The following is a 25,592-nucleotide window of genomic DNA, read 5'->3' on the forward strand; positions in this document are numbered from 1 at the left end:
TTTTTATCCACAAAGTATTAGTCTTTAATGCTTAATGACGACCTGCAACCTCTTATTTTCTCGATCTTAATGTTGAATATAGTTATTTTCATTAAATATGATCTTGTAAATACAAATATGAATTGACAAAGAATTATAGTAAGTTTCTTGTTACAACAAACCAAAAAAGTAAGGATGGATTCTTTGTTGTTATCCAAAGGATTTGATATTGGAATTTTATTTTAAAAATTTTAATGTTCTCAAGCGAAACTTTTGTGTGTGAAGAGCTATAATAGATCATCTCGAAGTTAGTTTTATAAACCTTAAATGCAACTAACTAGAATTTGTACACTCTCAGTACAGCTGTATTCTTACGTCACAAGTGTCAATTCAGTTTTTGTGTCCAACAAAATTATAAATAATAGTGATTAGTTTTAGAATAAAGTGCGTATCTTACAGTAAAATAAGTGCAATTAAATGTATTCTTTATTTTCTGTCAACTATAGTGTGAGAAAATTAAATTTTTCTTGTTATATTTGACACTTGTGACGTCGTGTATAATGAGTCTATTTCTCAGTTGCCACCTATTGTACTTGATAATCCTTTTGGTATATTCAAATGTATAAAATGAGAAGTTTAGAAGGAGAGGGGGAAGGGGGGCCGGTTGGTATAGAGATTTAAGATAGATGGGAGCGAAGACCTTGGCATAGATATGTGTATATATATATATACACTTCAGAGTCTGAGAGTTTGAAATCTTATTTGATATATATTTTTTTAACATACGTGAGTTTGCAAGTATTCTATATTTCAAGAAATCTTAATTCTAAACATCGCCGATAAAAAACAACAATGCATATTTTTCAGAGCACAGAGAAAGAGTGTGTTATCAAAACTAAACTAAATATATTTATATATATTTATATATTTGGAAAGCAGAAGTCTCACAACCTCGTACTTTTCTGTCATAGCTCAGTCAGACTCGGAGCTCACTGCTCAGTTCTGCTTACCTTGTCTTGCAGTGAGCTGATACTACTCTATCCTAGGATTGACCCAAACAGTTTAAAAAATACAGAAACAATGTGCATTGTTAGGTTGTATACCGATAACCAGGAAAAAGATATGCTTTTACATTTTGGGTTTTCTCTCCTTTACAAGAGAGAATTTAATTTCTACGACTGAAATGTGGAAAGCTATGAGTATGTGTTTATATACGTGATCACTGATCAATAACAATAAAAAGCTCTTGTAATACTATGACAGGACGGTTTTTAAAAACGTTGTCATTTTTAATTTTAAACATTATTTTCAGTGGTTAACCCTTTACATATTATTATATACTGTTCATATAAATGTACTTTGTAAAACATTCGAGTTTTCAAGTATACTTATAATTGTTTTTTGTTTTTGAAGATTTTAGAATGTCAAATAGAAAATAATTTAGTTTTTTTTCAGAAAAACATGGTTGCAAAGCTAAATCTTTGTTTGTAAATAAACCGCTTAAACCGGGAGTCCCTTCTCTTGAATACATACAGGTAGGTTTAAACTTCTTTTAACAATTTTCTCTGTTTTCAGCTCTCTTCTTCTATACTAGTCCTTTCTCATCCCTTCCCATCTCTTCTCTTTTTCTATATTAGTCCTTTCTCATCCCTTCCCATCTCTTCTCGTTTTCTATATTAGTCCTTTCTCATCCCTTCCCATCTCTTCTCTTTTTCTATACTAGTCCTTTCTCACCCCTTCCCATCTCTTCTCTTTTTCTATACTAGACCTTTCTCATCCCTTCCCATCTCTTCTCTTTTTCTATACTAGACCTTTCCCACCCCTTCCCATCTCCTCTCTTTTTCTATACTAGACCTTTCTCCCCCCTTCCCATCTCTTCTCTTTTTCTATACTAGACCTTTCTCATCCTTTCCCATCTCTTTTCTTTTTCTATATTAGTCCTTTCTCATCCCTTCCCATCTCTGCTCTTTTTCTATACTAGTCCTTTCTCATCCCTTCCCATCTCTTCTCTTTTTCTATACTAGTCCTTTCTCATCCCTTCCCATCTCTTCTCTTTTTCTATACTAGTCCTTTCTCATCCCTTCCCTTCCCATATCTTCTCTTTTTCTATATTAGCCCTTTCTTATCCCTTTCCATCTCTTCTCTTTTTCTATTCTAGACCTTTCTCATTCATTCCCATCTCTTCTCTTTTTATACCAATCCTTCATCTTCTCTTTCCCTTTCTTCCTTTCTCTGCTCTTAACTTCCTTTCTCTTCTTTTATCTTCCTTTCTCTTCTCTTATCTTCCTTTCTCTTCTTGTATCTTCCCTTCTCATCTCTTCTCTTTTCATTCTTTCTCTTCTCTTATCTTCTTTTCTCTTCTCTTCTCGTCACTTCTCTTCTCTCTTCCTATACCAGTCCTTTCTCTTCTCTTTTTTATACCAGTCCTTTCTCTTCTCTTTCCTTTTATTCCTTTCTCTTCTCTTTCCTTTTCTTCTCGTCACTTCTTTTTTCCTATAACAGTCCTTTCTCTTCTCTTTTTTTATACCAGGCCTTTCTATTTTCTTTTTTATACCAGGCCTTTCTCTTCTCTTTTTCTTTCTCCACTTCTCTTCTTTCATCTTCTTTTTTTCTCTTCTCTTTTCTTATTTTCTCTTATCTTCCCTTCTTTTTCCTTTCGTCTCTTCTCGGTTCTTCTCTTTTCTTTCGTCTCTTCTCGTTTCTTCTCTTCTCTTCACTGTTTCTGCATTTTTCAACCACCCAGCCCTTTTATGTAAATAAATCAAGGAAATTAAGGTAGGAAGGATCTTAAAGATAAGATAAATGATACGGCCAAGTAAGCAATACAAGCAGCTACATTATTTTTTTAGTTTCCTTTTTATCACCATTTCCTTCCGGTCAGAGATGATTAAAGGGGGTTTGAAACAGGATTTTAAACTTAGTTATTCTTATCAATTAGTCTAAATAAAAAGAAGTTGTGTGTAAAAATAAATATTAAATAAACTCGAGTTTACCCCCCCCCCCCTTCCTGACAAATTCATTAAAGCAAATTCGTGTTTCCTGTTTGATCAAACTGGGAAAACTGCTTGAGTGGTTTCAGAAAGAAAACTGAATAAGCGACCAATAGTGTTATTAATGTATAAAGTTTAATTTATTGATTTTTAGTCTATATATCCAGTTTGTGTCGGAAAATTAAGGTTTTGTAAAAACAGAATTAATAGATTTTTTAATATTACTTTTCTCTTGTTAATATTTAATGCATTCTTTCTACACATGCCCTAGAGAAATCATAGTTTCTGCATTGTAATAATATCATGGGTCGCTTGTCGCTCCTTGATTTACGCCTTAATCTCTTAATTAATACATTTAGGAAAGGGGGAGAGGGGGGGGGCGCGGTTGCAAATATTTATATTTATCTGTTTAAAAGCTGCAGCACTTTTTTCAGGGGCGTATTCAGGAATTTCTCCAGGGGGGGTTGATTTTTTTTTCTTTCTAAGGGGGGTCTCAGCACCCGTTGGGGCCTAAAAAACCCTGAAATCAAAAGATATCACTGGTCCTGAGGGGGCTTAGTCCTCATAGCCCCCCCCCCTGAATACGCCTCTGACTTTTTTGTCCCATTGCTACCTGATAGTTTAATGCTTATCTAGTTTTTTAATTACTTGTCTACGTACTTTAAAATAGATTTTTAAACATTAAAAAACAAGAATTTTTTTAAGCAAAATAGGTATTTTTATGAGAAAAAAGATAATATATAAAGTGGAGGAGAAGATTTGTCAAACTACCGATTAAAAATAAAACGATATCAATGCCTTCAATTAAGAAAAAAATGGACGACAGTTTTTGTAGTTAAAAAAAAAAAACAATTCTTTTTCTGTTTTACTTATTAATATGGATAATTTATTTACATTAAGATATATATTCATTCACTGAACAAATATATATCATAAATTAGCTATTATAAAAGATATATTTTGGAGATTTTTTTCCCAATAACTTTGTTTATTATTGAATGCAACTAAAAACAAGTACTTTCCCCTCTTTCCCTCAGTTTTTTCCCCTTAAAGAATTTTCTAGTTTCTTGTTGAAAAATACTTTTTCCCTCCCCCCTCCACTACAAAATATTTTTTGGACTTAAATTTTTTTAAGTAAAAGAAATTTGGGATTTTTATTGTCGAATTTGTGAAAATATATTAAAAATAATGAATATTAAAAAGAGGAAAATTTTAAAAACTTTATTTTTCCTTCCACNTGACCAAAGCTCCCAATTGCACCGATGCCCTCCCCCCTTAATGTTATTCAGCACAGTTTATTCGTTTAAGGTTAATCTAGTCTAGTTGTCCAGTTAGTCCAGATTTACTGGCATATCAAGAATATTGAGCTTGGTGTCATATAATTCAATTCTTAACTTATGCATGTGAAATGTTTAATGCCCCTCTCCACACATTGTCAACATCTGCAATAGGCGTTTAAAGCAGGCATGTCAATCAAATTTATCTGGGGGGTTTTAGCAGTCAGATAATAAATATGTCTTTGTTATTTTAATGAATTAGGATTTTCATCAAGATTTCTGATTAATTTTATTCTTGAATCTGTCATAAGACCAGTTATGATCAGGGAATAGGAATAAAGGAAAGGAAATCGCGCTGGTCTGGCACGAGAAATCCAGTCGCACTGCTTTGCAGACAAGTTCGGTAAACCTTACACACACTCTTTTGGTACAGACACACAACATGACTACAGTCAAGGAAATTGCAAAAAAATGTCGTTAATTATAATTAAGCTTGAATAACGACTAGTTTATTGTAAACTTTAAATCAAATTATATTCTTTGCATGAAAATTTAAAATAATATATTACATGTATATTAAACTTATTTTAAAGTAAACAATTAACAATAAACAAATGTGATTTCCTAGACTGTACAAATACCGAGATTCGTATGTACTGTATATACCTACACTACACGCCTTCGGTTCGGTAAACTTTACTCACACTCTTTTGGTACAGACACACACACATGACGTTTCCGCCCCCTGGTTATGATCAGTTAGGTAACCCAACATTACCCGACCTAATCCAACTTAAAGAGACCTGACTGGTCATCCGACCTAATCCGACTTAAAGAGACTCGACTGGTCATGTTAAGGTAATACGACCTAACCCGACCTAATTCGTCTTAATCCAACGTTATATTGCCTACAAAATAATCTATTTTAATCAGATGCACCCTCCCCCTCCCCGAATCATTTCTATTTGTTGTTTCCCTTATGATACAGAAGAAACAACGAAGGAAATTGATAGAATTCAATACTTTCAGTTTAAACGCGACAATATCTTTGTCATAAAGATGTATAAAGGTTACCATTGGAAACCTTAAGTGCAGCTTTGTAATATAAATGGTCATTTATACTTAAAGTTATGTTTAGTGTGCCTTTCATGTTTATTAGAATCACACCCCTAATTAATTACCAATGTAATACTTGTTTACACTTTTTTATGCATTTATAGTTTGGAGCTGCAGAGATTAATAGGTCTATTACAAGTACATTATACATTTTCAACAGTTTAAATTTTTTAATTATCCACACCCAATCTGAGAGAATAGTTACATTTTTAAATATTTTTGTAAGATTATAAAAATCAGAAATAAAGAAAGTCTGATTTTATATATTAATATCTGATAAAAGGGACTGATGCCGTATTCTAAATGGATCCTTCAAAAAAGTTGGTATTTGCCCAATTCTCGACTGTACCTTTAAAACGTGGTGTAATAAAAAGATACAGATATCCTTGTTTTTCAATTTCGGTTTCCCATGAATTATTAACTTCTTAAATAACGTAAATAAACTTGTACAGAAAGATATATAAATTATGCAAAGTACATACAGGGCTTCTTTTTATGATACTTACTTGTATACTTGGAGAGTAGTTGGTGTAGCCCCCGCTAGGGGCATTTAGCAACATCTTTTCCACACAGTCTTCTTCTGGAGATCCTGTCATATTCTCAGTTCATCAGTTCATCTCAGAAGAAGATAGATATTGATCTAGATTTCTTTTAAATATCTTGATATTTTGGGACTCTCTAATTGTGCTGGGTAACTGGTTCCAATCATCAATGACTCTTTGGGTAAAGAAGTTACTTCTGATGGTGGTGTTGCTTCTCTGTTTAGTCAGCCTGGCTCTGTCATCTGATTGTCTGGTGGTTCTCACAGATACTTGATTAACTCTTTTAAACCAGAATTCATCTCCTTCAACCTCTAAGGTTTTGTAGGTTTGTATTAGATCATATCTAGTTCTCCTTGTTTCAAGGGAGAGAAGTCCTAGTTCTTTGAGCTTTTCAGTATATCCAACTGCTCTCAATCCACTAATCATATTCACAGCTTGTATTTGGACATTTTCTATAGACCTAATATCTTGTTGTGAGGTCGGAGCCCAGACTGGAGTAGAAAATTCTAGATGAGGTCTGACATAGGTGGTAAATAATCTTAGAAATACATTCCTGTCTCTAAAGTGAAAAGATCTAGTTAACTGACCTAGGACCATTTTAGCTCTATTAACTGCTACTTCACATTGTCATACTGGGTTTTAAATCTTTGTTGATCAACACTCCAATATCTCTCTCCTCCTCAACACTGTTCAGAGTACAGCCACTCATGGTATAATCAAATTCAGGGTTGCCACTTCCAAAATGCATTATCTTACATTTCTCAGTATTAAAAACCATTCCCCACTTTTCAGACCACTCAAACAAGTTGTCAATGCAGTCCTGCATTACTTCTCTATCCTCCTGAGAAACAGCTTTATTTGCAATTTTGCTGTCATCTGCGAATTTCTTAGTCATCAATGCTCTTCTAGTTGCCTCATCTAGATCATTGATATAAATTATGAACAACAAAGGTCCTAACACCCTGTGGGACTCCTGATATGACTAGAATCCATAGAGAAAAAAGAGTGTCTATCACCACCTTCTGTCTTATGTTTTTTAACCAGTCTTTAATCCAGCTCAAGATGTTACCTTGGATATTTAAGGATTCAATTTTTAGCAATAATCTTTGGTGGGGAACCTTGTCGAAGGCTTTTGAGAAGTCTAGATAAAGAACATCTACTGGAGTACCTTTACAACTTACAACTTAAGCGATTCCATCTTTTTCCTTAAATTCATAGTTGAACTAAATGTATTTATTTCATGTTATTTCATTTCTTTGTCACGTACGCTTTAATAAGCAATTTTATGTCTTGCATAATTTAATGTTTCGACTGTGGTATTTAAAAAGATTCTGTCTTATTCTTTGTGGGTTACCCTGTATTTTCTTATCAGTTGGTTTTATGTATCCTTAGCTTATTTTCTTATCTTAATTCTAGTTATTTAATATTTATGTTGAAAGATTCGAATATATACTTATCAACTTAATAAAATTTGTTAAGTTAACAACTAAGAAACTTTTGTCCTGCAGCTGTTTTTCTTCAGTTTATGACACAGTACAATACACCCTCCCCCCCCCCCCCCCTGGTATAATCATGACACTTCAGATAACTCCCGGCGTATTCTTTAACTAATTTCCTTGAATTAACCACAGTGTTAATTTCACAACTTGCTGGTAAACGTTAAGACAGTAGACTTGAAGTTGCAAGGACACTTAGAACAAGGTTAAAACATTTCCTAGACATTCTACATCGGACCTATTGACCCAATATTAATATTGGTAGATTAATATCAAATTCGGAGTCATTTTTTTCTATGAATGCTAACTTCGGAATTGATATTATGAAGCCCCCCCCCCCCTTAACATTGTTTGTAAAATGTGTGGTAATTAAGGGGTATGGGGTGGGGTATTGTACTCTCCTCCCCTCCCCCATCATGTTTACACCCTTACACGTGAAACTAATGTGAACTGCACGACAGATATAACTCTTTAAACATGTTTTCAATCATAACTTTTATTTATTGGGAAAACAAATATATTTTAATATTGTAATATTTAACCAGATAAACTTGATTTTCTCCTACTTGTGTATAGAATAAAAACTATAGGAACTACAAGGTCGCAAAGTTGTAACAGCAATATCGAATAAATTTGACTTTCTCATTCTGTCTAGTTCATAATGCTTAGTTTAAACAAAAGCATAAAAAAGCAAAATGTATTCCTTCTGTTTTTTATACTAGGCTTCTGGGGCGCTGTATCGTCCTCTTTCCTATGAACTTTTTGGCATTGAACATTTGCTCCGAAAGTCGCCATCTTTAATCGTTCTCAAATTGTCCCGGATTTGTTTGATAAAAATTAGCGCATTTTCAAAATGATAAATAATTTAACATTTTTCATCTTTACAGTCCATATGCCTTCCCTGGTATTAAAAATTTGGGTCTGTTCTAGCAGTTTTGACGTTTATTGGAATTATGGAAGACAACCCAAAATATATTTAAATTAAAGATACAACGCTTCATTCCTGATTCAATATGATAACCTTTGCATTTTTCTCTGAGCAACATTAAGAAAGATATCGTCGTTTTTAAACTGAAAGTCTTGAATTCTGCTAATTTCCTGCTTTTGTTTTCTTATACATATGAATAAGTAAATAGTTAAGCCTCCCTATCCCGGCCTTTAGTTCTAAAATTTTTATTTCAGGTTGAAAGCTGAAAGATGGGTGCAGGATCAGGGTCGGGTCGGGGTAAATTCTCCGGCAAGAAATGTCGTCTTGTTTCCATGTTCGCGCTCACATCAGCATTCTTTCTGGTAGAAATAGTTACAGGTGATTAAATAGTATTGTGAATCTTCCGCGGTCAACTTCGCTACACAGTAGTAATCGTCTTCGTGTTTTCTTGAATTTGTTAACAATTATATACCAATGACTCTGTGGGGTATACCTAGATCCTTCAATTATTCAGTCAAAACTGACTGGTTGAAGAATAAGTTTGTATATTGTGCAGTACGGTCAATGTTTGTAAACAAAACCGGAACATAATATACAGCAAATCTAGGAAACAGAGGTGTTCAATTTTATTACATTATTTCATTAAATCAAACCAGATCGCGATACAAAAACTCGCGAATTTGTGACTTAAATAGTCTAAAATCTAAATACGTTTTTAAAATTAAAAAAAATAAAATTCGAAGATTCGAATATTATTATTATAGTGTAACATCTGTGAAACTGCTAAATCTAAAATAACAATTTATATCTATTTAGGTTACATAACCAACTCAATGGCCTTGGTGGCCGACAGTTTCCATATGCTCTCAGATATAGCTGCTCTAGTTATAGCTTTTCTTTCAGGTACAAAAGAACATGTATTTTATAATTATAAAAAATCCAAATTATTAATTTTCCAAAAAAGGTTGATTTTTGCATATTATTTGCATATCGGTAGTTTGCATATTGATAGGTCTTGATAAGGAGAAAAAAGAATATCAAGTTACACGTGTTTTTTTAAAGCTAAGTGAAATTTTTTAAAAAAATTAAATTTTTTTAATTGGAAATAATTTTAAAGAACTAAAAAATTGTCAAGAATATAATTAAAGATTATGAGAAGTCAACAAAGGACAAAGCAAAGAACTATTTCGACACCTTTCCCCCCCCCCCTGATATATTCCATTTTAGAGAGTAAAAAGTCTCGTTTAATATTTTATTCAATATATACATTATACATATATATTGTATGCGTTGTTTTTGTTTGATAAAACTTTAGACGCAAGTTTTATGGAAAATATAAAAAAAAAAAAAAAATTTGTCTGAAAATACAAAAATAGAATTGAGAGAATTTTTCCTAAAATAAACCTTGCATTCATATTTACCAGTGAAGCAAACAAACTAGAAACCTTTCATTCAACTGAAAAATCTTATCTATCAATATTGAAAACTCTATGTATCTTGTATATTTTAGAGTGTAGATTGTAGATGCCGATTTTTTTTAAGAATAATCTTGAAGAATTCTTTTTTTTTGTCTTTTTTGAAATTTGCAAAGATATCATTAAAAAAACTGCCACAACTTTCCCATTTCTAGTTATTATTTCTTTTAATATCTTTGAAGGGGCCATTAAGGTTTAAGAGATATTTTGGCACATTCTAACTATTTAGACAAACTTTATATTAATAAATTTTGTTCTCAGTACGAATGGCTCCCAAGTCCTGGAGCAAGAATACATTTGGTTGGGCTCGAGCTGAGGTTCTGGGAGCACTTGTCAATGCTGTGTTCCTGGTCGCACTCTGCTTCTCCATCACAGTGGAGTCCTTCAAAAGATTTTATGAACCAGAAGAGATTCATAATCCTCAGATGATATTGTAAGAAGACATTTTTGTATTTTTAGAAACAAAATTTTAGTTTAATGCAAAGGTTCTTTAAGTCTAATTATATGATTTCTAGGGTTGTTGATAGGATTTATGAAACTTTAAAATGACATTAGAAGTATTTTCGAGTGATCTTCCATGTGAAGATGACTTTTTCCAATTTTCAACGGTACCCTGAAAAGCTTTGCCTGATCAAAGATGAATGAGATATCAATGTTTATAATTTTTAAAAATTTAATATTTTCCATTGTGGTTTCTTTGACCAAGTGACATCTCTAGTACAGGAAAACATGAAGGAATTATCAGACTTAAACTCTTTTAGACCTATATATCTTCAACCGTATTGATCAGATCAAGTTTTAAGGGTACCGTTGTGAATAGGCATGCATTGCCATCCTTGAATGGAAGCTCACTTAAAATTACTCGTACTTACAGTCCCTTTAATAGAATGGCATGTACGGTTCACAACTGTACCCTTAAATGCAGTGCTTAGGGTTCATTTAATTTTGATGCGGATACGCATCCGGATCCAGGTTATTTCTTTAAAATTTACTGAATTTGGTTGAGGAACCATTCAGAAAACAGGAAATTTTTATAATTTCTCTTTTTTCAATAGTTAAGATTTGTGGTTTGAGAGTAAAAAAAAAATTGCAATTTTTTGGTTGATATTTTGGCCCTTGGATCCGAATCCGTGTATCTGGATAGTTTTGCGGATCATTTGTGGTTTTTCTTTTTAGTGATTTGCTGAATTCTGGTTTAGAAACAATGAAAGAAATTAAAGAAGCAATTAATCAGATAAAAGTATCTTTATGAATCGAACATGCTCAACTTTTTAAAGGTCACTTGAAATTATAAAGAACGTCCCGTTTATTTAATTATTTTTCCCAGTGTGTTTGGGCCTTTTGGGGTTGTAAATCTTTTTATTTATTTTTTATTTGTTAAATTAAACTTGTTATTGTCTAGGTATGTCGGAGCTATGGGATTGGCAGTTAACCTAATAGGACTATGCTTGTTTCATGAGCATGGGAGCAGTCATGGGCATAGTCATGGACTGAGCAGGTCGGTTTCTGTTTTTTACAAAATCAGTTTTATGCATCTACACTCTACAATCTTAAGAAATGTAAAAGTATTAAAATTATTAAGGGGTATATTCAAAAATTAAGTTAATAAATTTAGGAAATAAGCTTTTTCTTACAAGGACCGCTTCAATCTTTGGGAACAAAATTTTGAATTGGAATTGCTTATATATTATTTTACTTGTTTTTATTTACATCTTAATAAACAAATTTGTCGTTATAATGTCCAAAAATGAGATTGTAAACTGGAGAGAAAAATAACAAAAGTTCTTTAAAAAAGTTTATTCCTCTGAAAAAGAGTTGTGAATGAATACTCTCTAGAATGAGGGGGCAGAGCATATATTTAAGTATTTAATATCGGCGAGTAAAAAGTTTGTATACATATTTTGTTTTCAGATCCACTCACAGTCATCTCACAGACCTAGCGGACAGGGACGAAAAGGAGGAAATATCAGAGGTAGCACATTGAATTTTTGTTATTTTTTTCCATGGTTGTTTATTAGTTCTGAGACTTATATTTTTGCCACCCCCCTTTCGAATCATGTTCCCCTTTATTCCTTTCTCTTTCCCTTTTGTTATCCCTTTATTTTAGATTATGTAAAACTATCCCTTTATTCTAGATAATGTGTAAACTATCCCTTTATTCTAGATCATGTGTAAACTATCCCTTTATTCTAGATAATTTATAAAACTATCCCTTTATTCTAGATAATGTAAAACTATCCCTTTATTCTAGATATTGCGTAAACTATCCCTTTATTCTAGATAATTTATAAAACTATCCCTTTTATTCTAGATAATTTATAAAACTATCCCTTTATTTTAGATAATTTATAAAACTATCCCTTTATTCTAAATAATGTGTAAACTATCCATTAATTCTAGATAATGTGTAAACTATCCCTTTATTCTAAATAATGTGTAAACTATCCCTTTATTCTAGATAATGTGTAAACTATCACTTTATTCTAAATAATGTGTAAACTATCCCTTTATTCTAGATAATGTGTAAACTATCCCTTTATTCTAGATAATGTGTAAACTATCCCTTTATTCTAGATAATGTGTAAACTATCCATTAATTCTAGATAATGTGTAAACTATCTCTTTATTCTAGATAATGTGTAAACTATCCCTTTATTCTAGATAATGTGTAAACTATCACTTTATTCTAAATAATGTATAAACTATCCATTAATTCTAGATAATGTGTAAACTATCCCTTTATTCTAGATAATGTGTAAACTATCTCTTTATTCTAGATAATGTGTAAACTATCCCTTTATTCTAGATAATGTGTAAACTATCACTTTATTCTAAATAATGTGTAAACTATCCCTTTATTCTAGATAATGTGTAAACTATCCCTTTATTCTAGATAATGTGTAAACTATCCCTTTATTCTAGATAATCTATCCCCGAGCTGAACCTGTATCGCATGGACACAATCACGGGCATTCTCATTCCGCTAGTAATATGAATATGAGAGGAGTATTTCTTCATGTTATGGCAGATGCCCTAGGTTCAGTTGTCGTCATCATATCCGCTTTGGTCATGTGGCTGGTGAGTTTTAAACTGCTTTAATTTTTGTTAGACATTAGGTTGACCCAAATTACCCTTTAAAGAAAAATAGCACACCTGTAGGCCCCGGTGGTTCCATGAACATATAAGTTTTCCTAAGAAAAAACATTCAGCTGTCTAGGAAGCCATTCTACGTGTAAAAATGGAAATATTGCTGAATGTTCTTCTGCTGAATAAATATCTCTTGTTACACAGTACAAGTGTTATCACCAAACACCACATGACCTGCTACCTTATTGACCTCCTAGTTATTAACTATATTATATACCTGATCGACCCCTAGCTCAGATCTTTCTACCTGCTTGACCCTTATCTATGAACTGCTACCTGATTGACCAAATATCTACCTGATTGACCCACTACCTAAAAACTACTTCCTACTTAACCTTATTTTTATTTGTAGCTTATCCCACTAAAATAAATTCTTTTGTGGGGTGTTAGATAGTCTACATATCCCCCTGTAACCATTTGAGGCTGAATGCATGTTTAAATTAAAAAAGAGTAAAACTTACAAAGATTTGGGCTACCCTGTTAGACATGGTGAACAAAAAAACATATTGAAGTAAAAAAAAATATATTATACGTTATTAAAAATTTTTTTTTAACTTTTGATTTCAAGAGTAAAAGAATCATAACTAAAGTCTAAAAACTGCATTTGCTAAGGAGATACATAAATCTGAATTTGATTCGAATCGTTAACTGTGTAGACGGATTGGGAGTATAAGCTGTATGTGGATCCAGGACTCTCTCTTCTATTGGTCATTCTCATTCTTAGGTTTATATCTTTTTTTGTAATCTATCTTTATAATACTTCATTATTCTAGTTCATTTTTATAATATTACATTATTCTAGTCCATTAATTAACAATAATAATAATATTCCATCATTCGTTTAGTCCATTTTTATATGATTCCAGCAAAGGGGTAAATCATATCGCGAAAAAAAAATGCCGAAAATTTCGATTTTCGAATTTTGTTCGTTCGCAAAAAATGTGAAAATCGCTTTTTTTTCGCAAAATTTCGCTTTAATCTGTATCGCGAAAATTATTAATTGTGATATCATAACACTTCTAATACTGAACTCTCAGCGCAGAGAATTCCACAAGTTTTTTGCGGAAACATTTTCGTAAAAAGTACGCGAAAAAGTTTGCGAAATATGAACGCTAACTTTCGCATTTTTTTCGAAATTTTGTGTTCGCTGGAAACCCTAATGCCATTATTTTGTAATTTTCCATTTTTCGGGTGGTACATTTTTATAATATTACATTATTCGTATAGTCTATTTATATGTTATTACATTACAGTATTCGTGTAATCCATTTTTATAACATTCCATTATTTGTTTAGTACATTTTTATAACATTACATAATTCGTAAAATCTATTAATTGTAAGGTCCATTCTTTATGTTTTGCATAATTCCTTAATTCTTTTATTATTCCATATTTCTTGTTTTATGCAATTATTATTAATTCATTCACCAATTATTATTCCTATTTACTGGTAAAACTAGATAGTTGCTTTAAAACAACATCAATTACGAACAAGATTGTTTTAATATCATCTTCCTTCCGCAGATATATGGGTTGCCCTGTCTTGAAGATTATTTTTTATTATTTTTTCCCTTTTTTAGATCTGTTTGGCCTCTTCTCATAGATTCAGCGTTAATCCTCCTTCAGACAGTGCCAACCCATATCCAAGTAGATAATCTAGAGGTAATAATTATTATCATTTTTATGTTTCAATTTTGATTGAGTCGATATGACGTCATATCATCATGAAATTAGGAAAAATGGAAAAATGTATTAAAGAATGATTATTAATACGGTGAATACCTTCTTTCATACAAGAATTAAGAAGGTATTGTATAGAGGCAACTTAAACATAATTGTATAATAATATAATTCTTGTCAGGTTTTATGTAAGCAATCATATAAATATATATATAAAAATAAATAAGTATTATGCAACAATTTGATGTATTTATTTTTATTACCTGTAGAATCTTAAACATAACAGTCATTTTTTGAAGTTTTTTTTGTTGATTTAAGGCTTTTATAATGCTTTTCATTTATTTCACTTTAATCGAAAAGTTTTCTTTTTCGAACTTCTATATATTTTTCCTTTTTACACATTCTGCTGTTTTTTCTGATTTTTTTTTTCTGTATTCCCACATGTTGCTTAATTGCTTTACATATATATTTATAATAAATGGTTCAGATATTAAATTCATTGTATTCAACCCGTAGAATCATAATCAATAAAATCATCATTTTTTAAGTTTCGTGTGTTCAATTCTCTTTTAATTCACGTTTACAGAAAACTTTTATTTTTCGAACTTATAAATATTTTTACTTATCATACAAAAATTTGCCAAATTGCTGATTCTGGGGCCGAATTTAAAGAATTTGAGCCGCAGCTTAAATTTCAGACACGGCTCAAATATGGTTGGTTCCTCGTAAAATTGTAATCAATGTTTCAAGATTTAAGCTGGTGTTCAATTGAAACCGGTTTTTGGCGGATTTAAGACGCGGCTCAAAGTAGTTAAATTCGGACTCTGTTGTTCTGATTTTCTGTTTCCCAACGTTTTGCTAATTCAAAAATATTATAAAATCTCTCCCCCAGCCTTCTCTAGTTTATTAAAGAAGTAGATTTACAAAATTAGATTAGAAAAAGTTGGATAAAGACAAATTAACATGTCAATCAGCAAAAAAGGTTAGGAATTTAGAAATACCAAAAAAAATCTAGTATTTAAAATAATCAATGTCATTTGGTAAATTAAATATTAAAACTTTTGACAACCAATTTTATTTGTTCAATAATTTTTTTTTTTGGTTCATCTTTATTAGACTATAATCATTTTATCTGTTAAGGTCAAACAAATCAATTAAAATTAATGATGGAAACATGATCTTTAGTTTTCTCTTAAAAATTATTTTCTTAGTATTAAGTATTTTTAAATAATTGTTGTTTTTTCCTTAAACTTTTAGTGATTTAGGGTTGCTCCCAGGGTTTTCTTTTTTTTCATTATGGCATTATTTTGTAAAACTTAAACATTATCCAGGTTTTATATCCTTGATTGCCAAAAATACAAGTTTAGAAGTTCTACTCTGGATGGAATCTTATTTTCCCAATTTCACTTTAAAAAAGAATGATAAGTTTTTTAGTTCTTAATTTATTCATGGGTGGATTGTATAAATATTGGTTCATGTATTATTAATTGATGATGATTGGTTGGTTGGTTAGTTGGTTGGTTGGTTGGTTGGGTGTATATATTGATTAAATGATTGGTAGATTGATTATTTGGTTGCTTGGATAGAGGAAGCTAATAGAGCAGGTTGATGGTATCCATTGTTTGATGTCCTGATTGATAGATAAATTATTTATTGATTGATTTATTAATTTATTGATTGTTTGATTGTATAGAGGAAGCTGATGGAGCAGGTTGATGGTATCCTAGCTGTTCATGAGTTCCATGTCTGGCAGCTCACCGGGGACAGGATCATTGCATCCGCTCATATACGCTGTCTGAACCTAGTCCAGTACATGACGGTAAGCTCACTGATTGATTAATTGATTGATTGATTGATTGATTGATTGATTGATTGATTGTAAGATTGAGTGAATGATTGATTGGATGGCTGAATGATTGAATGGCTGACTGATTGATTGATGATTGATTGATTGGTTGGTTGGTTGGTTGGTTGGTTGATTGATTGATTGATTGATTGATTGATTGATTGATTGATTGATTGATTGATTGATTGATTGATTGGTGCACTGTAGACTGATAAATAAATAGACTGCAACGGATATGGACTGATTTATTGACTGGTTTATTGGTTGGAAATCCGTTTTTTTTTATTACTACGCTCTGCGTTGGTTATTTGATTGATAGAATAAATGGTTGATTAATTGATTGATTGATATTGATCAAGGTTGCGGAGAAGGTTAAAGAATTCTTCCATCACGAGGGTATCCACAGTACTACTATACAACCTGAGTTTGTAGAAACTGAACCTAACTCCTCTACTCTAGCTTCGTCAGATGATTGTGTTCTATCCTGTCCTAAGGTAAATAAATATTTCTCAATTCCGCACAATTTCGCGCAATATGAGAACAGTTGCGCTCAAATCCGCGCAAATTCCGATTGGAAACCCTACTTTACACTCCCTATAAACGCTGTAAACTAAGTATGATGTCTCATTTATATTTACCCTGAAATTTTGCAATCAAAACTTGAGGATAGAGAACAAAAGATCCAACAAGAAAATCTATCATGAATATACCCCTATTTCATTAAATGATGGGTTGTCTGCTAATAATAATAATAATAATAATAACAAACAATTGCATATTCTCCTGCTGTGTATCATTAATGTTTAGGGACCTATCACTCAGATATCTGGATGTGAAGCGAGTAAATGTTGTCCTCCACCTAAACTACCCCCTCCTCCAGGACCAGTTAACCCACCTAAATCTAGTTCTAGACAGGTAAACTTGATTAGGACCAATAAACCAGATTAGAACTTATACACCCACCTGAACCTAGTCCTAGACAGGTAAACTAGATTAGGAACTATAACCCACCTATACCTGGTTCTAGACAGGTAAACTAGATTTGGACCTATAAACCCACCTAACCCAAGTTCTAGACAGGTAAACCAGATTAGAACCTATAAACCAGATTAAGGACCTATAAACCCACCTATACCTGGTTCTAGACAGGTAAACCAGATTAGGACCTATAAACCCACCTATACCTGGTTCTAAACAGGTAAACCAGATTAGAACCTATAAACCAGATTAGGACCTATAAACCCACCTGTACCTGGTTCTTAACAGGTAAACCAGATTAGAACCTACTTAAATCTGGTTCTAGACAGGTAAACCAGAGAAAGTAGTAGTTCAACTAGTTTATCTGCTTCAACTACTTCTGTAAGAATCTTTATCAACCTTAGTGACGTAAAAAAAAATGTTTAAAGAACTAAAAAATTCCCATAGGGTTATTTTTTACTTTAACTACAGTGAGAACCGGAAAACTGTAATATGAAGACTACCTGTATACTCAACTTATGGTTTTATATGTAAAACTGTTTGCTTTGTAACAACACCAAATACACTTTTGCTTCAATATCGTCTTCCTATTCCGTTTTCTGGTTCTCGGAGTATATATTCTAAACGTAATTAAAATTGAACCATATTCATAATTATCTCACTCATGGTTTAAAACTGGGTTTTCTAAATGCAAAACCTTGAGAATTGTCTGGAGTTAGTCTATTTAACAATAATAATGCACGGAAAAACTGTATTTTTCGATATTTTATCTTTTCCCTCTATTTAGAGTAGTCCTGGTCCTGGTTCTGGTTCTGGAAGTAAGAAACGACGACCTTCATCCATATCTATAATTAAAGAAACTAATACAGGTTACAATCATTACTTACTGCGAGTAGAAAAGGAGTTTTGTGCTTTTTTACAAGATGAATTCCTGGAAGGATGGATTAGTGAAACGGGTTAAATGATTGATTGATTGTTGAATTTATGAATTGATGGATTGCTAAATTCTCTAGAATGATGAATCAAAGATAGAGTAATGTAGATTTACCTCCTGTAAAATTCATCCATCCAGAAATCCTCTGTAGATTTAAAAAAACATTTTCTCAAAAGGAGAGATTGAATAGTTGTATAGTTTTATAAATCGTAAATATTTTTAATACTATTTACTAATCTTATTATTTAGGCATTTTATTTTTATATTTGGTTACCGCACAATGTTTGTAGTAAGATATGTATAAGTAGAAGTAAGCTAGATAACATATTATTATGATTCAAAATATTTACCAAGACATCGAGAGAAAAAAACTATTTTAATACGCATGTTAAGTGTCAGCTAATGAGAATTCTCTTTCTAATCATTGAATGAAAAATAAAGTTATTCAAAAGAATTGCCGGAAAGCAGAAAATTTAGAAAAATATTTATCGGTGAAAGGAAAACTATAAAGAAATATTTGTGAGCGGGATCTGAATTCTGGTCCATTTTTACATGGATTCCTCATGAACAGGATTCCCTTGAAAATGAAATGGATCCTAAGCACTAGCTAAAGAAAAGAACTCCCTTCAACCTTGGTTTTATTTCCTATATTCTCTTCTTTTCTTTTATCTCCACTCTCAACCATTAAGGAATTCTTCTCAAGTTCTAATATTATGGGCCAGGGGGAAGGGAATGAAATAAATTCCATTTTCAACTTTATAATATCAAAAACGATTTATTTTGCATAAACATTTTCAGAAATATTTTACCCAATGTTTTTTTTGACAATATTTTTTTCAAGGTTTTTACAAAAGATAAGTACAAAATTGTACAAAACTATTTTAATAGTTTATTACAGTATTCCAATTTTTTCCACTTTAGAATTCTTGGGGCCCCGGGACCCTCCTTCCTGGGGGGGGGGGAGGGGATCCCAGGAGCCCGAATTTTTGATATTTTCAAAATAATTGGTATTCGAAATTGTCTGTACATTCTTCTTGTCTATTCATTGGTTATGAATATTGCTAATCTCTGCTTCTTTTTGCAAGGAAGTTCAGCTAATCATATGTTTCTAAATTAAATATCTCAATATATATCTAAGTTACATCTTCTTTTTCATCATTTTTTAGAAATAGTTTATTACAATTTCCTAATTGATAATAATTCGTTAAGGTTTAAGGGGATTAGTAGAATCTCCTAACAGAAGATCAGCACCTAACCTATGGTATTCTTTTTTATCATTAAATTAGAAATAAACGTTTATAAATAAATGAATGAAAGAGGAATAAAAATATCCAAATATTGATAATTAAATGAATGAGTGAACAAAATAATCAGGATGGAAAAAAATTTATGAATTGATAAATAAGATTTCAATAAAATGAGTTGGGACATTAACTAGAAAGACATTTCACATTTAGAAATTTCTATGAAATGTTCTTCTATGAAATGTCCTATTGTCCCATCTAATAAATGTCCCTGAATGCCAATTAATTACTTAGTGAATTAATTAATGAATGAATTAATATTAAGTTAAAGGCAAATGGTTTAATGAGTTAATATAGGATTAAGTGAAAAACTACTAAAATGAGTGAATGAGTGAAAGGATGAATGAATGAATGAATGAATGAAAAAATGAATGTTTTAGTTTGAATGATGGTAATGATGGTAGTCCTGAGAACAGCTGTGTAGAGATGACTGCTGAGCTAAACCTATCTGATGAGACCCAACCTAGCAGCAATAATTCTTCATTCAGACAGGTAGCAAGTATTCATATATATTATACAACAGACACTAAATATAAAGACCAACAAATCCTTTTTACGTTATTTCAAGTGACACTAAATTAAACAAAGCGTTACACGCTCGATTCACAACGGTACCCATTAGCCAATTCTTTATTTAGACTCGGGATTATATCGTCTTTGTCTGTCTTTTAAAAAATTTTGTTGGAATAATATGCAAAACATTTAGATAAATTGAAACCACAAAAGTAAATTACCAATTTTCAGATAAAAAAACAAGGGTCATTTTTGCTAAGATGAATGTCTGATTGGTACCATCGAGAATGTGAATCGAACCTTTAACTCTATGTATAAAGAGGGTTGGATTAATAAGGCCCAAGACTAGCCCCCCCCCCCCATTACTGATTAATTACTGTATTTAGTATCTTCTATAGTAAGAAAAAATATAAAATTAAAGGGACTGTTATTGTAATTTCGAGTGACCGTCCAAGCAAAGATGGCACTGCCCGATTTACAACGGTATCCTTGAAAACTCAAGATGATCAAAAATATGGAAGTAACCGTTGGTTTCCTGTTTTGAAAACTGTTTATTTCTAAGAGTTTCTCCGTCGCTTTTTATAAACAAGGAATGCGCAAGTTTCTTTTGCAGAGAAACCGCAAATGAAAAAAAACAATTTAAGGAAACACAACATTGATATCAAATTCATACTTGCTCAGAAAAAGCTTTCAAGGTTACCGTTGTACCGTTGTACCGTTGCCAATTTATTTGGCATTGTTGTCTTTGCACGGAGGGTCACTTGAAATTATGCTTACATTCACTTTAATATAAGTACACACGGGTTCCATATAATTCCATCCAATCCGATTCTAAATGCGGGATAACAATTTTTTTTGTAATCAATTGGAATTATGTCATGTTGTTAAAAAATTGCATTCTGCAGAATGTATACTGCAAGAGAGTGTTTATTTTTTTGTTTATCATATTTTATTTTTATATTGATTACGGATATTTACATCTTTTAACACCCCAAATTCAGAACACGTATATAAAATTTAGTACCGTACATAAAAAAAATTGTACTTTCATGCCCAATCCCATTGGGATTAGAGATAGAATACTATGGACCCCTGGTATCAGGACACTATAATAGCAAACCCAGAATTGTACAATGTACATGTGTACAATCTTATATACATGATTGTAAATTCAGGAATGAATCATTTAAAACGGAAAACTTTCCCGTTTTTTCATTTCTTTAACAGGGGACATTTTTTTCATTCGAAAAGTTTACATTTGGTATGAAAATCAAACTTTTTACAGATTACAATACTGGGTTTACTCTGCTCGTTACCATTTAAGTATAATTTTCAAAATTAAACTAATTTCTCCTTAAAGTGCTCTGTAAAATGATTTTTGTAAGGTTGCTTGTAAAACTATATTTTCTAAACTTGGCACACAAAAACAGAGTAAAAAAATACGGGATACGGGGTGTTGTACACAACATCATTTAATGTTTTCAGGGTTCAAGTTTTGTGTTGTAAAGATTTAAATTGAGTGAACAAAATACTAAAGATTAAAATAAAATTAATATTTCCCTCCGAATTCTTAGTAAAGTTTAGTTTTCCACATATAAGTTGTTTCGCTTTTTTTCCAAGTACCAATAAATTTTTTTGTTGATAAAATTTAAAATATTTTTAAACAAAAACATGAATCATGAAAAAAATATCTTTAATGTTGTGCCATACCACTTAAATCCCAGATTTTTATAACCCTGTAGATGTAAATCTATGTACTTGGTTAATGTTAATCACTGAAAAGCGTAAAATATATTTGCATGTCACTATTTTAAATTCGATGTTTTTTTCTTTCTAAATTTTTCAACAGGTCAATGAGAATCTTGTCTTTAGATATCATTCTTTTCAACAATATCGTCCCATATCAATTTGAACAGTGTAAGCTGAAATATTTTAATGATAGAATTAGTTTCTTGATCTTTTTGGCACAAATGTTAGATCAGATAAAGAATTCAGAACTGTGCTTTCAACATTTAATAGAAAGTTATGCTTCTAATAATTTAGGAATTATCTGGCTCTTCCTTCTTTTTTATCCTCATCTTTTAATGTTTCTATTTTTCAGATCTATCATGATTAACCTCAATAAAGTTAAGATTTTGAAAAGTGATATAATTCTTTTGTTTAAGAACATCCCCCTTAATGTATGTTCATTGTTCATTTGAATTCACCAAATGAAGAATATAAAAATCCATCAAATTTTTATTATTAACAGTAAGTGCATGCATGTCATTTATAAAATAATGTATTATGGTAGAATATGCATGAATCTGGTGGAATTCAATAGTTCTAGAATTATATTTGCTTAGAACCAAACCTACAGGTGAAAGATAACTTTTAGAAATTCAGGCAGTGCTTAGGATCCGTTGGTTTCGCAACATATATTCTTAAAAATATTTTAATCTTTAAAAAAAGATTCATCAAGTTTTAACATAAAAATACGCGATAGTAAGAAAGTTAAATTAATTTTTTTTATAATTGCTCAAAAAAATCAGTAAATCTTGAAGAAATGCACATGACCTGAATTTTGATGATTTTTTTTTCAAAATGGATCCTAGGCACCGATTTCAGAGGTATATATTTTTCGGAAATGCAATTTCGTGTTTTGGGATCAGTCATTATTTTTGAGAAGAAATGTCTGTTTCAAAAAACTTTTCAATCTTTACCCAATGACATGCCTACCTTAGAAGTGAAAAATATACCCCCCCCCCCCTTTAGTTAAAGCTGGGCTTAGTTTATCCGTTTCTGAATGGTTTTCAAGATGCCCCTAAAAATCTGTGAAGTTGGCAAATTTAGAAAATGTTTGTCTTTTTTTCCTCCACTTAAAAAAATATTTAATTGAACAGATTTTGCGGATTTTTGTTGAGTCCACTAAACTGCACAGGTCAAAAATCCTTGAATGTTTTTAAGAAACGGATCTAATGGCTAATTGGTTCCCAGCCATGCTTGTTTATATGATTTAATAATCTACTTAACGCATCTTCAAATTACTAATACGATTATTTGTGTATTGCAGTACGTTACTGCTCCCCCGTTCCTGAACTCCAGATCTACTCATGGAACTATATTGAGCACTCCGGGGAATTCCCAACCAACATTATTCAGTAATCCGGGAACTCCTGGATCTAAAACTCCGGGATCCAGGTTTAGAACTACTCCTATTCCCGGCTCAACATTCTGCTCTACACCTTCCAAACCAAACTATTCCGCTAGTCGTTCATTCACACCTTCTACATCATCATCATCAGGTCGTCGGGCCTCAAGAGCTGAGCAGGGAGGCTCTGCTCGACGATCTTCCCGTCCCGGTGAGAATAATTCTTTAACGCGACGTGATTCCTCTTTACAACGTGAATCCTCTTCACGACGTGAATCTTCAGCGCGGCGAGAATCTTCTTCCCAGCTTTTATCGCGCGAATTTGAACAAAGTTCCAGACGTACTTCGCGAGTTGTCGATTTCGAAGCTGAGCAGCCATCGCGAAGAACCTCGCGAGATTCTAGTTCATTAGGACGAAAAACTTCGCGAGATTCCAGCTCATTAACACGGAGAGCATCGCGAGATCAGGGTTCAGTGTCGCGACGTTCGTCCCGAATCGGCGAGTCTGGTTTATCGCCAAACAATCCCGTGTTTTCCCATAACAACCCTGCTTTCTCGCCTAACAACTCGGGAGTTTCGTCAAACAATCCCGTGTTGTCGCCAAACAACCCTGCTTTTTCGCCGAACACTCAGGCCCCTAGTTCCCGAAGCAGTGCTGAACCAGCGAGCACTAGCGAGAGCCTTGATCTTGACTCTGAAGAGAATACGCCCATGGTTCCTAGAACTAGGACGGTTAGACTTATATCAAAACAATCTAATGTTTAATCCTCAACAAGAAATATCCCAAAAACATAATTAAATTTCCGGTGTTTAGTCTTAAAGCTTGACCATTTAAACCTTAAAAAATGTTTCCTGATAGACATTGCCCTTTTTTACTACCTGAATTTAATTGAATGCTTTAGGTCAGAAAAAGGCAAATGACCAATAAAGGATATTAGTTGATTTCAAACTGGTTTACACACAAAAGAGTAATTAATTCGCTCCGGGAAGGGAATTTAAATCGACAAAACATAGACCTGTCAGAGGTAGTCTTTCTGAACCTACGCATTTCTGTCAGGTTCCTTCTTAATTTTATACTTTCGTCATAATTTCTTATAGTTAATAATTCCTTAGCAAACTAATTTTAGTTTAGTATATCAATTTGCTATGTTTCGTTCTGTATCATGTAAAATGTAAATAGTACGTAAAATGAAAAAAATTATGAAAGTTTATGGAAAGATTTAAAAACAAATAATTAAGAAATGTATTCTGAATTTATCCAAGAATTTATAAATAGTATATACAAACTAATAAGTAGAATTCATCAATCAAACTCATTTTAGAGCGCAGAACTTTTTATTTAGAAAAAAAAACATTCTTTTGGATTTCTTAAACCAGTTTTCCTAATTGTACATTGTTTATTCCTAAAAACATCCAAAATCAGATAAATGTCAGATAATATTTAAACGAAAAATACCAGTTCTTAGAATTTTGCAGTAAAAATATATTTTGTGATTAAACTCCGTGGACTCATGGCATAGTTAAATATAACTGAAAATTTTAGTGCTGAACATAAAAAATAGTTTATTGTAAAGAAATTATTAAAGTTAAAAAAAAAAATCGAAGTAACTTCACTTTTATAGTAAATCTGTCAAATTTATTTCATCAGAATTATTTTATCATCATTAATCATTAACAAAAACATGAAATTTTTTATTTTACTTCGAATTTTATTTGACCTGTTTGACTCTTTATAAATACCTTAAAATATGAAATACTGTTACGTACTTATTTACCTATGTATTTATGTCCATACAAGTCATTATTTTGTTAATCATTTTGTTATTTTTAAAAATTCAATAAATGTTGATGATTTCCCAAAATAAACTTTATATAAAATATGTTTGGAAGTTTTTTGTTCCGTTGTTTATTGCGCTTCGTTTTTTATGGTTTTATTTTGAATATTTTTTCTCAGCAAACCATTTAGAAAATTGAATAAATCTTGTGAGATCCAATAAACCCCTAAGTCCAATTTCTTGCAGTTCGGATGTTGAGTGGGTACCTGTTATACAGAACTACCCACTAAGGATGAGACTTCAGCAGGGGCTGATACAGAATTTAGTGAGGTGGGGGCAAGATTTTTTAAGGAACAAATAAATTCATAATTAGGATAAAAAATCGCGCCGCAGGTTAAAATTTTTTTTAGACTTAAAAGACTCAAAAAGAGTCAAAATTAAGGACTTAAGACTAAAAAACTAGACTTTTAACTTTCAACAC

The 25,592-nt window shown here is 31.8% G+C and overlaps 1 protein-coding gene across 2 annotated transcripts; it reads left to right on the forward strand.

Annotated features, from left to right (window-relative positions):
- The first annotated feature begins 1,427 nt into the window (after window positions 1–1,427).
- On the forward strand, window positions 1,428–25,198 carry LOC111713815 (zinc/cadmium resistance protein). 2 transcript variants are annotated; one of them, XM_023488761.1, is made up of 17 exons: window positions 1,428–1,514; window positions 8,583–8,706; window positions 9,145–9,231; window positions 10,065–10,236; window positions 11,206–11,301; window positions 11,715–11,775; window positions 12,726–12,881; window positions 13,607–13,674; window positions 14,532–14,613; window positions 16,325–16,450; window positions 16,837–16,971; window positions 17,285–17,392; window positions 18,243–18,324; window positions 19,599–19,650; window positions 20,074–20,185; window positions 22,500–22,565; window positions 23,259–23,345. In XM_023488761.1, exons 2-16 carry the CDS (start codon window positions 8,598–8,600, stop codon window positions 22,527–22,529), a joined length of 1,476 nt encoding a protein of 491 aa, XP_023344529.1. In that variant the 5' UTR covers window positions 1,428–1,514; window positions 8,583–8,597; the 3' UTR covers window positions 22,530–22,565; window positions 23,259–23,345. The 2 variants fall into 2 exon arrangements, with proteins under 2 accessions (XP_023344529.1, XP_023344528.1); XM_023488760.1 differs by lacking the exon at window positions 22,500–22,565 and having other exon boundaries at window positions 23,259–25,198.
- The last annotated feature ends 394 nt before the right edge of the window (window positions 25,199–25,592 follow it).

Source organism: Eurytemora carolleeae, unplaced genomic scaffold (genome assembly GCF_000591075.1).
Source record: "Eurytemora carolleeae unplaced genomic scaffold, Eaff_2.0 scaffold1291, whole genome shotgun sequence".
Classification (NCBI taxonomy): Eukaryota; Metazoa; Arthropoda; class Copepoda; order Calanoida; family Temoridae; genus Eurytemora; species Eurytemora carolleeae.

Excerpts from the sequence above, each read along its gene's own strand:
- LOC111713815 (XM_023488760.1), top strand. The coding sequence starts at position 8,598 with ATGGGTGCAGGATCAGGGTCGGGTCGGGGTAAATTCTCCGGCAAGAAA. Across the intron at positions 12,882-13,606 it reads CCGCTTTGGTCATGTGGCTG|ACGGATTGGGAGTATAAGCT; the intron begins GTGAGTTTTAAA and ends TTAACTGTGTAG. Across the intron at positions 16,451-16,836 it reads ACCTAGTCCAGTACATGACG|GTTGCGGAGAAGGTTAAAGA; the intron begins GTAAGCTCACTG and ends ATATTGATCAAG.